Source organism: Apodemus sylvaticus, chromosome 3 (assembly GCF_947179515.1).
Source record: "Apodemus sylvaticus chromosome 3, mApoSyl1.1, whole genome shotgun sequence".
Lineage (NCBI taxonomy): Eukaryota > Metazoa > Chordata > Mammalia > Rodentia > Muridae > Apodemus > Apodemus sylvaticus.
In genome coordinates, this window is record NC_067474.1 from 114,981,822 (window position 1) to 114,995,960 (window position 14,139).

Consider the following 14,139-nt stretch of genomic DNA (forward strand, 5'->3'; position numbering starts at 1 on the left):
CTGTCAGTACTTGTAGGACTGTTTCAGTTCAGTGTGTTACACAGAAAGTAAATTTCATTTTAGTTTAAATGACATGCCAAATTGATAGGTGATGGACAGATTAGATGGGTAGGTGGCAGATGAATGATGGATAGATGGATGGATGGATGGATGGATGGATGGATGGATAGATGACACAGCATGGCTTGTTCAGGCTCACATAAGGGATATTATGAAGGTACCTGTTACCCCTTTGTCTGCTAGTAATCTGGTCCCCATGAGCTTTGTACTATCAATAAAATGGTTTGGGGTTCATTTCCTGATCTGGTGTGGAGTATGGTGTGGAGTGGTGTGGTGTGGAGTGGAATGGAGTGGTATGGTGTGGTGTGGTGTGGTGTGGTGTGTTGTGTTGTGGTATGGTGTGGTGTGGAAATAATTGTATTGCTCTTGTTTTTTCCAGAATTTGACTCTTTCTTTCTTATGCAAGATAAACAAACATGCTTGTCAGAGGTTGTAAATGTGTCATTTAGAGGCGGCAAGAATCTAATTAAACTGATTGTTTTGGTCTTTGTCACTATTTTCTCGTCTTTTGTTCTTTATCATATTATTATTTTCAACAAGGAACATGTACTCATTTTATTATATGTTTATAATTTAAAACTCAAAAAAGTTACCTTTCCTTGCCTGAGAGTATAGCTGGCTATCCGTGAGTGGAATGCACACAGGTGAGCACCTGGTCTTATATCCTGGTCAGCCACAGTCTTCTGTCCCAGCACCGGGCTCTGTGGGGCATATTAGTAGCCATGGGTCTCAGTAAGTATAGCCACTTGTCTATGTCCATGTACTGGTCCATCTCATTGTGACCCTAGGGACATCCTGGAAAAGGGGTGTTCTTCAGCTGTGTCCCCCCACTTATTGCCTCTTCTTTCCTTGTCTACAGATTCTTACTTAACCCTTGATGAACCAATGAATAACATCACAACATCCCTGGGGCAGACTGCAGAACTACACTGCAAAGTGTCTGGGAATCCACCTCCCAGTATCCGCTGGTTCAAGAATGATGCACCTGTGGTCCAAGAACCTCGTAGAATCTCCTTCCGGGCCACCAACTATGGCTCTCGGCTGCGGATTAGAAACCTTGACACCACAGACACTGGTTACTTCCAGTGTGTGGCAACCAATGGCAAGAAAGTGGTTTCTACCACTGGAGTCCTGTTTGTCAAATTTGGTAAGCAGCCTTCAACTGATTTGGCCGCAGGCCGTTGGTGGAGTGTGTCGGGACAACCAGAGTCCACAAGGACATTTATTATGACCCACATTGTATTTGGTGCCATTGTATTTAGCTTCAAATAAGTAACCCACCCAGTAGGGAACTATTACGGTTAGAGGGACCTAATTCTAAAACAACAGAGGAGGACTAGAAGCCACTTCTCTCTAATGTCACTTCCCCTCCTCCAGAGCCTTGTGGCATCTAGTACAGAGAACGCCTTGCCCAGAGGGGCTGGAAATGTTTATACCTTCTCATAGGCAGTCACTAAGCCTCCTGGAGGGCCATGGGCTACTCTATGAAGGGAACTCTGCATTTGTCTGAGTAGTTTCTAGACCCTGTGCTATGGGAGACAGGCATGTTCTCACTGGTATTCTTTGATTCCCAAGGTGTGCATGGGAGTGGGGGGAACTAAGGGAAGAATAGTGAATCCAAGAAAAACATCCATCGTTGTTGGTGATATACTCTCCCTCAGCCTCCAGTTACTCAGACTGTTTCTTCCGTTGTTCTCTCATTTCTTTAGGGCCTCCTCCGACTGCAAGCCCAGGATCCTCGTAAGTACTCCATGCTCTGTCGTCTCTAAGCATTCCTCTATAGATTTCTGGGCAGAGGCAATGCCTTCCTGTGCACGGGCCAGAACACTGTGTTTCCAGATGCCGTTGCCGGTGCCTTCTCTCTGATGTGAAGCCCCACAGGAGACTAGCCCTGGCAGTAATCTCCAGCCTGGCAATCATGAATGTGGCTGATCAAAGCAAAGCTCTTCCTACATTTACTATTTTTAAATGAATCTAACAGTTAGCGGCAACAGTAGATTTGGTCAAATCAAACAAAAAATGATAGAACTCTGGCTTAGGGAATTTTTCCTCCTGCTAACAGGGTCTGTTTTACATTCTACAAGCATTTCTGATGCTTTGAATTATTGCGCAGGGCAACATTAGCTGATCGCTTTACTTTTTATTCCTTTCAAAAAACTCAGCAGCTGAAGTTCTGACTCACAAAGAGAAGGGAGAGCCCCTTCTTGGATTGAGAGTCCCCTAGAAGTTAGATTCCTCCCAAGTCCCTTGATAATGGAGCCTAAGGATTCCATTTCTTTAAATGATGCTATTGTTGATGCGTTTGTTATTCTGCCTGAGGGATTCTCATCTTTCAGTCTAGAAACATCTACTTGAGGAGGGCTTTTTTCTCTCTCTTTATGTATATTTTTATTTGGAGAGAAAGCCCCATTTATTCAAACTCTTGCTTTGCAGGGAAACCCCCAACCCCATATTCTGCAGACTTCTGAGGTAGAATTCACCAGGTCTGCCCTGAGAACCTCAGCATGCCTGGCCTGGATCACACCAGGCTGAAAAGTAGCAGCCACTTAGCTTGGTCTAATCCCCTCTGCGCCACTTAATTACAGAGCGGGGCATTTTAGTGCAGTTCTGTGTACCTGGAGGCCCAGTGGCCCACAATCCCATTAATAAAATAGGTACTGGGTAAAAATAAACATTGGCCTTCAGCCACACTGTGCTGCTGTTTCATCAACCAGTTAAAAGCAACTGTGAAAGAGTCTTTAAAATCGCCAAGTGTTCACTGCATTCTGCTTGAAATAAAGCTTGACCTCTGAACAAGTCTGGAGTTTGCCCTGAGTACTCACCCTTGCACCTCTTGATGCTGACTTTTTTTTGCTTTTTCTTTTTTTCTTTTTTTTTTTAAATTGTCTCACCAATTCCTTTGTATGTGGAATTCTTTTGAAGTCTTATTTAAACAAAGATTAAAACTTTTGTTACATGCCGTAAAACTACTTCCCACGTGGCTCCGTTATTTGTTCATATTAATCTGTGTTTCTAATGTGGCCGATAATCCGGTCACAGGCTGGTTTTTGTGGTTCGCTGACTTCCCTTTTACTATTCTGCCCAGGGCTATTGACTTTCTGCCTGCTGCTTCTGCATGACAAAGTTACTTCTTTGTAATCCCTTTGGATTTTAAGTGCTGACGTGTCCTCCTTTCTGCCTCTCAGCTTTTTCTAGATGGCCATTTTTTGGGTGAACCCAGTGTCTCAGTTTAATATTATACAAAGAGAGTCTAGCAGCTTTGTGAATTGATATACCCGAAGAGGAGTCTGACATTCACTAAAGACATCTGTTGTCATCAGACATTTGTGTTTCATGTTTGCTATCTGAGCTCCTACTGAGTTTAGTCAGCAATAGCATGCCCCAGAGCTGCCATGTTTGCTTAGGTCAACCATGTTGACTTAACTAAAACTTCAACCCAAGTTCGAAACCTAATGGGGCCTTTTCCAGCTCAATCACTATCTTTTTGGAATTCCTAGTTGGCATTTTGATTTTGTCTTTTTACTTAGTGTGTGCAAGTGCATGTGCAGATGCCAGAAGAATATGTCCTGTTCTACCAGTCTCTGCTTTATTCCCTTGCAACAGGGTCTCTCGCTGAACCTGGACTTAGGCTGGTGACCAGCAAGTCCCAACAATTCTCCTTTACCCCAACCTCCAGTACGGGTATTGAAGACACCCCCAACCATAGCTGGCATTTTATACGGCTTCTGAAGAGTTGAACTCAGGTCTTCATGCTTGCACAACAAACCTTCTTGCCTGCTGAGCCATAGGCCCAAACCCTGTATTCTTTTTTTTTTTCCCTTAAAAACTCAAGGTATTTCCTCCTTTCTCAACTGCCAGCACTTACTCTGTCTCCAAGGGTTCCCCAGTAAGCAGGCAAACCCAGAAGCTGTCAGGAATAAACAAAATAAGAGCCATAGGGATGTCACAGCATTAAGAATAATATGGATGGCCTTTTTAGAAATTGGGCTTTTTCCCAAAATAGAAGCAACCATAAGTAAATAACACAGAGTCACTAAAATAAAACGAGTGTCCAAGGCACCAGCCTAACATCCAGAACATCAGAAGAGTGAGAGGTAGTAGGTGGGACCCAGGGAGAGCCAGGAGCCTGCAGCCCAGGAGGGCTCCAGCCCTTCCTCCTGAGTGACCAACCGTTCAGGTTTAAACAGAAAGGCTTCGGGCTGGCTCTTTGGCTGAGACTCAGAACAAGTTTGTGATTTTTACATGACTCTGTTTATAACCTCAGGCTTTAGCTCTGCTATTTTTGCTAAACCCTAGCCCACCCCTGGCAGCACAGGTTCTGGGGCAAGAGCATAATGAAGGGTTCCTACTGTCAAAGGATTTAAGACATATAAATCAAGCCATTAAAACTGCCAGTGATAACAATGCTTCATCTGCCCACGCTGACAAACACACCTTCATGCCCCCTAAAATATGTGTGTGCAAGATGAGCTTTCTACAGTTGAAAGCCTGGACTATCATAATTTACTATTATAATCATTATTTTGTGTGGCTGAGTATTCTGTTCATATAATCTATATGATTTTATACTCGGTCTACAAAATTACTTTTCCTCCATTGTTCCAAATAGACTTATTTCACATAGGGCTTAACTCTGGTGACAAAGTAAGAATTTTGTTCAAAGAATTTTGTAAGAATACCACGTTTAAACATAGCCATGAGATCATATCTGATAGTCAATTGGTATAGAATATGCTGCCGATTTTATAATCTCACCAACCACATCAGTCTTAAATGCATGCAGCACTTGAGCATGTACAAAGTGAAGTGTGAGGTTATGTGCCGCTCTCAAGGAGAGATAGATGCATGTGGGCAAAAGTGCCATGGAGTATCCCAGACTGTATTCAATGTAAATCAGCCACTTGGTGTGACTTCTGATGGAATCAAGACACATAGAAAAATGCAAGAGGCTGCTGCAAGCTTCACAGAGCATATTTATCATAAACATTTTAGGTTTACCCTCTAAATAATGATGAATAGTATATGTCATCTATAACCAAATGACATATACTGCATAGCTGAGAGACATTAAAACAGTATCACATAGCTCTGGAAGCTAGAATTCCAACATCAAGGCATCTGTAGGGTTGGCTCATTCTAAGCACTGCAAGGAAGGATTTCTGTATTCTCCTGGGGCTTACCAAGACTTGATGACATTCATTGCCTCATGGATACACTACTTCAGCCTGAGTTTGCTGCTCCCAAGGCCTTCTCCCTGCAAAGTTCTCCAAACGGCCTCCATTTGTGAAAGCGGCGGTTGTACTATGCTATGACCCACATTGTTACATTGACTTATCCTTGTAAAGACCCACTTTCCATATAAGCTTGCCTTCTGTGGTTCTGTGGGATAGACCATCCTTACTCTAATTTGTGGAGAGGTTGCAGCTCAACAGATAACTCTTACTATTGATTGCAAAATTCCCATTTGTAAAACAACGCCTCCCGCCTTCACTGAAACACAACACCCACAACCTTTGTACTGCCTGTCACTGTCAACTTGGAAGAAGTGTTCCCTGGGCCAGAACCATGTTGATCTCATGTTCTGTTTATACCGTGCCAGGCTGCAGTGCTGAGTCTCAAGACACAGAGGGACCAATGGGATCTCTTTACTGCTATTAAATTTGTCTTGCTTGTTTGTTTGTTTGTTTGTTTGTTTGTTTCAGTGTGGTCTCAGGGTGGGTTCCTGCTTTCCTTCCTCTCTTTCTAAGTAACTGTTCTGCTGAGTCCTTTAAAGTGCACAACTCCTTCTTAGCATAGTCAGAGTTGTGCAGTCCTTATTACCACTACATGGTATCTGTGCTTTTGTGTTAGGGTTATATGACTTTACCAAAATAGCTTGGGGTTTAACCACATTATAGCATCCAGTTCTCCATAGTTTTTATGACTGAATAATATTCTACTGTGTGGTTACATTATGTTTTATTTATTTATTTTCTGTTGGACATTTGGGTTGCCTCTGACTTCATTCAGAGTAATGCCATATACAAGGGTTTGGGGCATGTGTGTTTTCAGCTTCTTGGGCGCATATTTGGAACTGTAATTTTTGGGAAATATGATGATCATGTGTTTAAATTTTGACAGAGTGGCAAAACTGTTTCCCAAAGGAATTGTAATCATTTTATACTAACAAGCAAACAAAGCAAAGGGATTTGATGCTCTCTGACACTTGTTTCCATTCTAAAATTTTTTATCTATTTTTATATGTATCATCTATGTATCCATCTACCAATCATCTATCTAACTGTTCACTATCTAACTCAGCCATCCTTGTGACTGTGGTCCTTTACCAGGCTTTAGTTTGCATTTCCTAAGGACTAATGGTATTAATTATCTTTTAAGTACTTATTTGGTATTCATATGTCTTTGGGAGATATCTGTTCAAATTCTTTGTATATTGTTTGAGAATTTTATTTTTTCATTCTTTGTTTGTAAGTTTTTGTTAATATAGTCTATGTATATTAGACCCTTCTTAGATATATGATTTCAGATGTTTCTAGCTTTCTGTACATTATCCTCAGATATTCTTGGTAGTGGCTTTTAAAGTACATTTTAAAACTTGTTTTACAAAGTATACTCTTGGGCTTGCTTGTTTACAATTTTAAGAAAATTTTATCTAGTATAAACTTACAAAATTTTTTCTTGTATCTTTTATTCTCATAGTGTTAACATACAGTTTTAGATTTTAAAAAATTATTTATTTATTTTTCCTTTATGAACATTGATTGATGTTTTCTGTGTGAATGTGTTGGAGCTCCTGGAACTAGATTTACAGACTAGTAAATGGGTGCTAGGAACTGAACTCTGCTCCTCCTGTAGAGCAGCCGATGTTCTCAACCGCTGACCCCTCTCTCCAGCCCCTAGTCTTAGATCTTACATTTAGGTTTTGGTCTGTCTTGAGTTGATTCTCACATGTGTTTACAGTTAAGAGTATAGAGTGGTTCTGCATATCTGTTCCAATAATTGTAATACCATTTTCTTGTTGAAAAGGCAACTCTTTACCCTTTATATTGTACTGGACCTCACTTCAAGCCAGTTGAAATAAATATGTGTGTTTATTTCTGGAGCTCTACCCCATTGAGATGTGCTTCTTGCCTATGTCAGTTTCATGGACTCTACTACAAGTTTGTAGTGAGTTTTGGAGTCAGGAAGTGAGTTCTCTGAACCTGTCAGTAGTGATTTTAGTTCAGAACTGTTTTAGCAGATAACAAAAACAATACATAGACCATAGATAGATAATAGATCAATTGATAGATGATAGATGGATGGATGGATGATGGATGGATAGGTAGGTAGGTAGGTAGATAGATAGATAGATAGATAGATAGTGCAGAATATTGGCTTATGTGACAGTGAACTAGCAAGCCTAAAATGTATGGAATGAAGCTAAGACTAACTCAAGCTGCTGCTCACGATATTGTTCTCAGGTTCGGCTCTTAGAGACTCTAACACTAACTGGGCCAGGCTCATCCAAATACCACGGACAACCCGACAATCAATCCATAAGCACTGCCAGAGCTGTAACAGCTACTGTGTACTGGGCTGAGTACTGGGCTGAGTCATTAGGAACTATACTTTGCCAACTTGATAAATAACATTTGGCCATCACATCTTCAGGGATGATATTTCCCCAGTGAATACTTTCCCTGTATTCTGTGTATTTCCATTTCCAGGTATATCTTAAAATTAATCTTATGCATAGTGGCAAAAATCATGTAGGATTTTGATAAACACATTGAATCTATCAATCTTTTAATTGATTTGGGTAGTAATCCCATGAAAACAATATTAAATCTTCTGTTCTGTGAGCATGATGGTATGATTCTATTTATTTAATTTCTCTACATAGTTTTTTAGACTTCATGGTACAAGTCCACCTTCCCATTTAGAAAAAAAAAGTATTCCTAAGTATTTAGTTATTTTTATGTTAATATGATGATATTGGATCAATTTCATATTATTCATTATTCATTTTGCTCTATAAAGATAACAGTTCATTTCTATAAACCGATTCTGTGTTCCTGTAGACCTTGTAAAATATAGACTTGACCTTGTTCCATAACTCTAGGTAGTGTCTCTGTACATGTGCCTTGTGTCTGTATCTTTTTCTGTGTCTATGTATGTATATGCATGAATGTGTGTATGTCTATGTGTCTGTGCACGTGTGTATGTATGTGCATGTGTGTGTATGTGCATGTGTGTGTGCGTGCGTATGTGCATGTGTGTGTGTGTGTCTGTGTCTCTGTGTGTGTGTGTTCCCTCCGCAATTCTTAATTCTTCTTCTTCCTTCTCATAGATGCCTTTTATTCCCATCTCTCACTGCCCTTAACTGGACTCACCATATACTGTCAAGCGGAAGTGATGAGGTGGCAGAGCCTCTCCTTTTCAGTCTTTCACCATTGAATTTGATGCTAGCCATGTTTGTTTTTTTTTTTTAAATATAGATGCCCTGTATCAGGATGAGAAAATGTTGCCTCTTTATTCCTCTTTTCATGTGTGGTTTCCATTATGTGAAGATACTGGGCTTTGCCAGATAACATCTTGTGTCCATTAAGGTGATTGTGGGATTTTTGTTAGTTCTTCTGTTATTAGTGCACTGTATTTCATTGATGGATCAAACTGTCATTTCCACTTGGTCATAATATACAAGTCCCTTATGTATGTTACTAGATTCCATTTGCCTACATTCTTTTTAAATATTTAAGACTTTTTAATTATATTTTTGGAGAGGTGTACATGTAGGAGTCAAAGGACAATTTGCAGAAATCGGTCACCTCCCTCTACCGTGTGCATCCCAGAGATCAAACACCTTTATCTGCTGAGCCATCTCATCTGCCTATTCTGTTTTGTTTGCTAGCATTTTATTGAGGGTTTTGCTTTCTGTATTTATAAAGGGCATTAACCTCTAGTTTTCTTGTGATGTCTTCGCCTAGTTATGATAGGAGCTTGATACAAAACTCTTCGAATGAATTAGGAAGTATTCTTAATGTTTGGAATCCTATGAGGGAATTCTGTTCATTCATGCAGATGTTGATATAATTCACCATGAAATCCATTTGAAAAGTTTTTAAATTACTAGTTCAACTTCTTTACTTGTTATGGATCTATTTTTTTCTTCCTAGTCACTTTGGATAGTCTGTGTCTTCCATGAAGTCTGTCCCTTCTGTTTAGGTTTTTCAGGTTATTGGCACATTGCTGTTCATATTATTATTATTCCCATGTTGTTCTTTTCACTTCTGTGACATTAGTAATGGCATCCTTGGTTTCATTCTTGATTTTAGCAATGTGTGCCATTGTCTCAGGGAAGCTAGTCTTGCATTGCTCTGTCTTTCTATTTTTTAAACTTAAATAGTTTAAATGATGCAATGTGGTTGTTCTGGATATCAGCTTGCCTCCCTTGTGACAATGCTGTATGGTATCACTGTCATTTGTTCTGACAATTTCCTGGACTAAGTGTATACAGGCTTTACTCTGGAATGATGCAGCCACAGAAGTCAGCGCACTCTGAGCATGCTCTCTAGGTGATTAGCCGGAGGGGTCCTTAGAATGGGGATTCTGCTACCATTTGTCAAGGGCCTCCATGGATGGGTTGCTCCAGCAGTTGATGCTTGTGCCTTTGCTTCATGTCCTGCTGTGGTGGGGCTTCATAGTATACCAGAAAGGAGAAATAGAGGCCCACTTTCCTGGGTAAACACACAGCTCCTCTTATGCAAAGTCCCTCTCTCCCTATGTCAGAGGGTTCAGAAGTCGATGGACATGTTTTTACTGCGATGCCCCTTTGAGCTTTGTGGCCTTCCTGGTGTTTCATCCAGCTGGGATTGCTACCACTGGAAAATATAACCTTTTTTTTTTCTTAAACCAGTGTCATGCAACTTTGCCACTCTAAAATCATATGACTTATCAAATGAAGACATGTTTGTGAATGGAACTTTTTCAGAGAGTTTCCAGTGGGTTAAGTCATGACAATTGTCTGGAAATGGGCTTTGGAGATACTCCAGACCCACCCTGCTTTCTCCGGTGACTGCATTTGATGAGGCTATAAAGCAGTGGCTATGAACCTGTGGGTCATAACCCATTTGAGGGTTGCATATTAAATTTCTTAAACATCAGATATTTATATTATGATTTATAACAATAGCAAAATTACAGTTATGGAGTATCAGCAAAATAATTTTGTGGTTTGGAGTCACCACAATATGAGGAGTGGCATTAAAGGGTTGCAGTCTTAGGAAATTTTAGAAGCACTGCTATAGAGGATATTGGAGAAGAGACCAGAGCAAGTTAAAAACAGACAGGACTCAGAGCCTGACAAAGTTCAGCTTTTGTGCTTTCTGTTTATCCTGTCACCTAAAGCATGAACACCCTAGCATGGCATTTACTACTTACTTGGCATTTGCTGAGCTGATGGTGTATGTCTTCCTTTTCTTTCATCCTTTGGGGTCTTTTTCTGGCTGTCTTAATTGAAAAGTGTTCATCATAGTAGGGTTTCTGTTGCTATGATAAAACACCACAGAGCAAAGGCAACTTGGGAAGGAAAGTGGTCACTCAGCTTACAGCTCTCAGGCGACACTCCATCACTGATGGAAATTAGGGCTGGAACTCAAGGCAGAAATCTGAGACCAGGAACTGAAGCAGAGATTGTGGAGGGGTGTTGTTCACTGGCTTGCTTCTTGTGACTTGTTCAGCCTTCTTTCTCATACAGCTCAGAACCACCCACTCAGGGCTGGCACTGCTCACAGTGGGCTAGCCCTCTTACATTCATCAAGAAGATGCATGTAGGCAAATCTTACAGAAGCATTGACCTTTCCTCTTCTCAAAAGCCTCCATCTTGTGTTAAGTTGACATAAAACTTAACCAACATAGTATCTATGTCACAAGGATGTTAAAAAATTAGATTAGCTAATAAAATGCTTCCTATGTCAGAGGTTACAGTGTGCCTGGCATGTGTTAGGAGCTGAATAATGCTGGCTAATATTATTGTTGTCATCACTATGGTTTGAACAAAGACGTTACCCCTTCTTTGCAGCTTGAATCCTCCTGTAGACAGTCTTCCCTGCTGTGACCCACAGCCAGAGACCTTGAAATCTTTATTTCCCTTTCTCTCATCAGCTCTTGGCTAAACTCCCTTTCAGCAACAACAACAACAACAAAAAATCAAGTAGCTTTTCCTGATTTTTTTCCTCCCCTTTTATCTGTTTCCAAGTCTCAGGCATAGTGCAAAGTAAAGCCGGGTGCTTTCCCAGCCCAAGAAGTGATAATATAACTTCCAACCCAAGATAAGCTCAAGGAGATCTTTCAACACTGCTACTCAGGCAGTTGGAAGATGTGATGTCCTGTAGAGAGGAGACCAGGGCATCACTCAGCAGCTGGGACAGACACAGGGGGACAGAATACCAGTGAAGCCCGCTAACCACTGTATCCACATCAAAACCATCTTAGGCTTCCCATCCCTCAGAGCCAGGGCAGATGGTGGGAATCTGGGAGATCTGACAGGAAGGATTTCCAATCTCAGAGGTCAGGCCCAAGAATACAGAAGGTTAAGAAGCCAAGCTCTTATGTGTCAACTAACCCTTGTCACTCAGCAACCTCTGTGTTATGAACAGGGTGTGGAGAGTTCCCATTCAGATGACACTTGTGAAGACTGACGAGGCATCTCTGTGGACAGGACATATCCAAAAAGAGATGATTGGTCCTCTCCATCTAGGCAGGCGTTTTCCGGAAGTGCACTAAGTTGAGTTTCGTGCTCCTTGCATTACGTGTGACTGTCCACACCTCACACAGAACTTAGTGTGCAGTGATTGATCAACAAGTGTGTGTTAAGTTGTACAGTAGTGGTCCCTGCATTTCTCACAGGTTCCTAGGGGTCGGGGGAGGGGGGAACTGGCTCACATGCTTTGAGAAACATAAAGAGAAGGTACCTGGTTCTAGCTGTTTGGGTCATTCACCAGCCAGTGACATCAGGCAGAAAGCTTTACCTCCTCTGGCCCCTAAGCTTTTTTTCTTTTCTTTTCTTTTCTTTTTTTTTTCCAATTGATGGACTCGGGGGTCAGTGTCTTCTAAGTTTTCTTCCAGCTGAATTTGATGCCTAATTGAAAATGTATTATTTCCTCTGTTATTATAAAATCTCAAGAAGATTCTGGATTGTGTGCCATCAGCTCCTAGGTCCTTCTTCTCTGCTCTGAAGGGTCAGTATTTATCTGTTCTGTCATGAACATCCATTCCAACCATTCCAAACAAGACCCTATTCAATTACACTTAGTAAGAAAGATTTATAGAGAAATGGCCCTCACGATCACACCCTAAGATTCTGAAGAGACTACTAGAAGACGAGGCTAAAAGCAGGAAACTCATAGAAATTTTCTACCTGGGACTCCCATGGCAGTACGTGGTGGCTGGGTAGGCACCATGCTCCGCTGTCAGGGACAGACAGTGAGCTCCACTCTTGGCCAGCCACCAAATAAAAGAATCTGTATGAATCTGCAAATGCATGAGGCGTTAGATCATGTTGCAGTGACAAAAATACCTGACAAAAAAGCAACTTAAAGGAGAAAGGGTTTATTTTGGATTACAGTTTGAGGGATTATAGCCCACCATGGCAGTGATGGAGTGATCCCCAGAGCCAGACATTGATGACCACATTGCATCAACAGCCAAGTTGTGAAGGCTGGTGCTCAACTCCCTGGTTTCTTTTCGTTTAGTCTAAGATGCCAGCCCCTGGGATGGCATCTTCGCTCTTCAGTTAATCCTCGAAAACACCTTCATGGACAGACTCAAAGGTGCATTTCTGTGCTGATTCTTAATTAGTTAAGGTGACAAGATTGTTGAAATCTGGGGATGGCCATTGGCCATCCTCATTGTATAGATGTAAACGTGGATTGCAGGCCTTACACTGCTGCATTCCCTCTTCTTGGTGAAGAAAATAATCAAGAATATTTATAGGAACTAGATATTGGATCATCTTAAGCATTTTATAGAGAGAACTCAAAACACTCCGATGAGTTTTTATATATATTCACGAAGAAATGTTAAAATAGGCAAAGAGGTACATGCTAGGAGTGGCAGGAGATAAATGTATAACAGAAGATGCTCAGAGATCCTGAGTTAGAACATTTTGTCCTACCAAATGGTCACACCATATACCATTTCCTTGCAGGTCTCAAATTCCATTGGCATGGTTATGAGGATCCTTAATTTTAAGAATTAGTTCATAGCCAAGGTCTCTTTTGGAGCAGTTCATTTCCAGATTTGCAGTATACCTCCATCATTGAAACTCCAAGAGTTCCCTGAAGCCACCTGATAATCATAAATCTTTTCTTGTTATTAAATAATGTACATTTTATCTCAAACCATTCACTTTTACAGAGTATTATTAGTATGATACACACACACACACACACGCACACACACACACACATATATACATACATACATACATACATACATACATACATACTAAGATAAAGCATATCATTTTATCTTTACTATGAATACCCTGTGGTGACTGCCAATGGTCATGGCTTCCAACATTATTTTGTAATAGGTCAGGCCAGCTGAGAGTACCCAACATCGTTAGCCTCACTTTTATGTAAGTTGGGAACCTACTCCTAGAACTTGGACAATAGCACAGTAAGCCAAATGCAGCTTCTTGTCACTGGGGATAGAAGTGCGCCAAAATAGTTGTCATGAGTCAGCCATCAGTCGCCTCGACAGCAGGCCTGGTAGTTTTATGTCCAAACTCCAATGACCCTACCGTCCATTCATTTTTCTAAAACTGAACAAATGCGTTTAAATTATCAATTATCCCTTAATAAGTTACACAATACACTTGTGTGTGTGTGTGTGTTAATATATGTAATATATTACATATATATTTCTTGTAGCTATATATTGAAAGGTAATTGATGACTGACCCATGCTAGCTACTTAATAATTATTCCCAGGACAATTCTATCTCCAGTGGCAAGAATTTGTCTTTGAATTACTTTACTGTTTTATAATGAAGTATCCTGACTTCTTTTTTTTAATAAATCTTCAATGTCCAAA

At 40.7% G+C, this 14,139-nt stretch overlaps 1 protein-coding gene across 1 annotated transcript in view; it reads left to right on the plus strand.

The window, feature by feature from the left end:
• Positions 1-14,139, plus strand: part of Ror1 (receptor tyrosine kinase like orphan receptor 1) — a 350,403-nt gene that overhangs the window by 237,579 nt on the left and 98,685 nt on the right. Inside the window, exons 3-4 of the mRNA XM_052176840.1 lie at positions 920-1,207; positions 1,770-1,800. Of these exons, the coding sequence (XP_052032800.1) occupies positions 920-1,207; positions 1,770-1,800 (319 nt within the window). The remainder of the gene's footprint in view (positions 1-919; positions 1,208-1,769; positions 1,801-14,139) is intronic.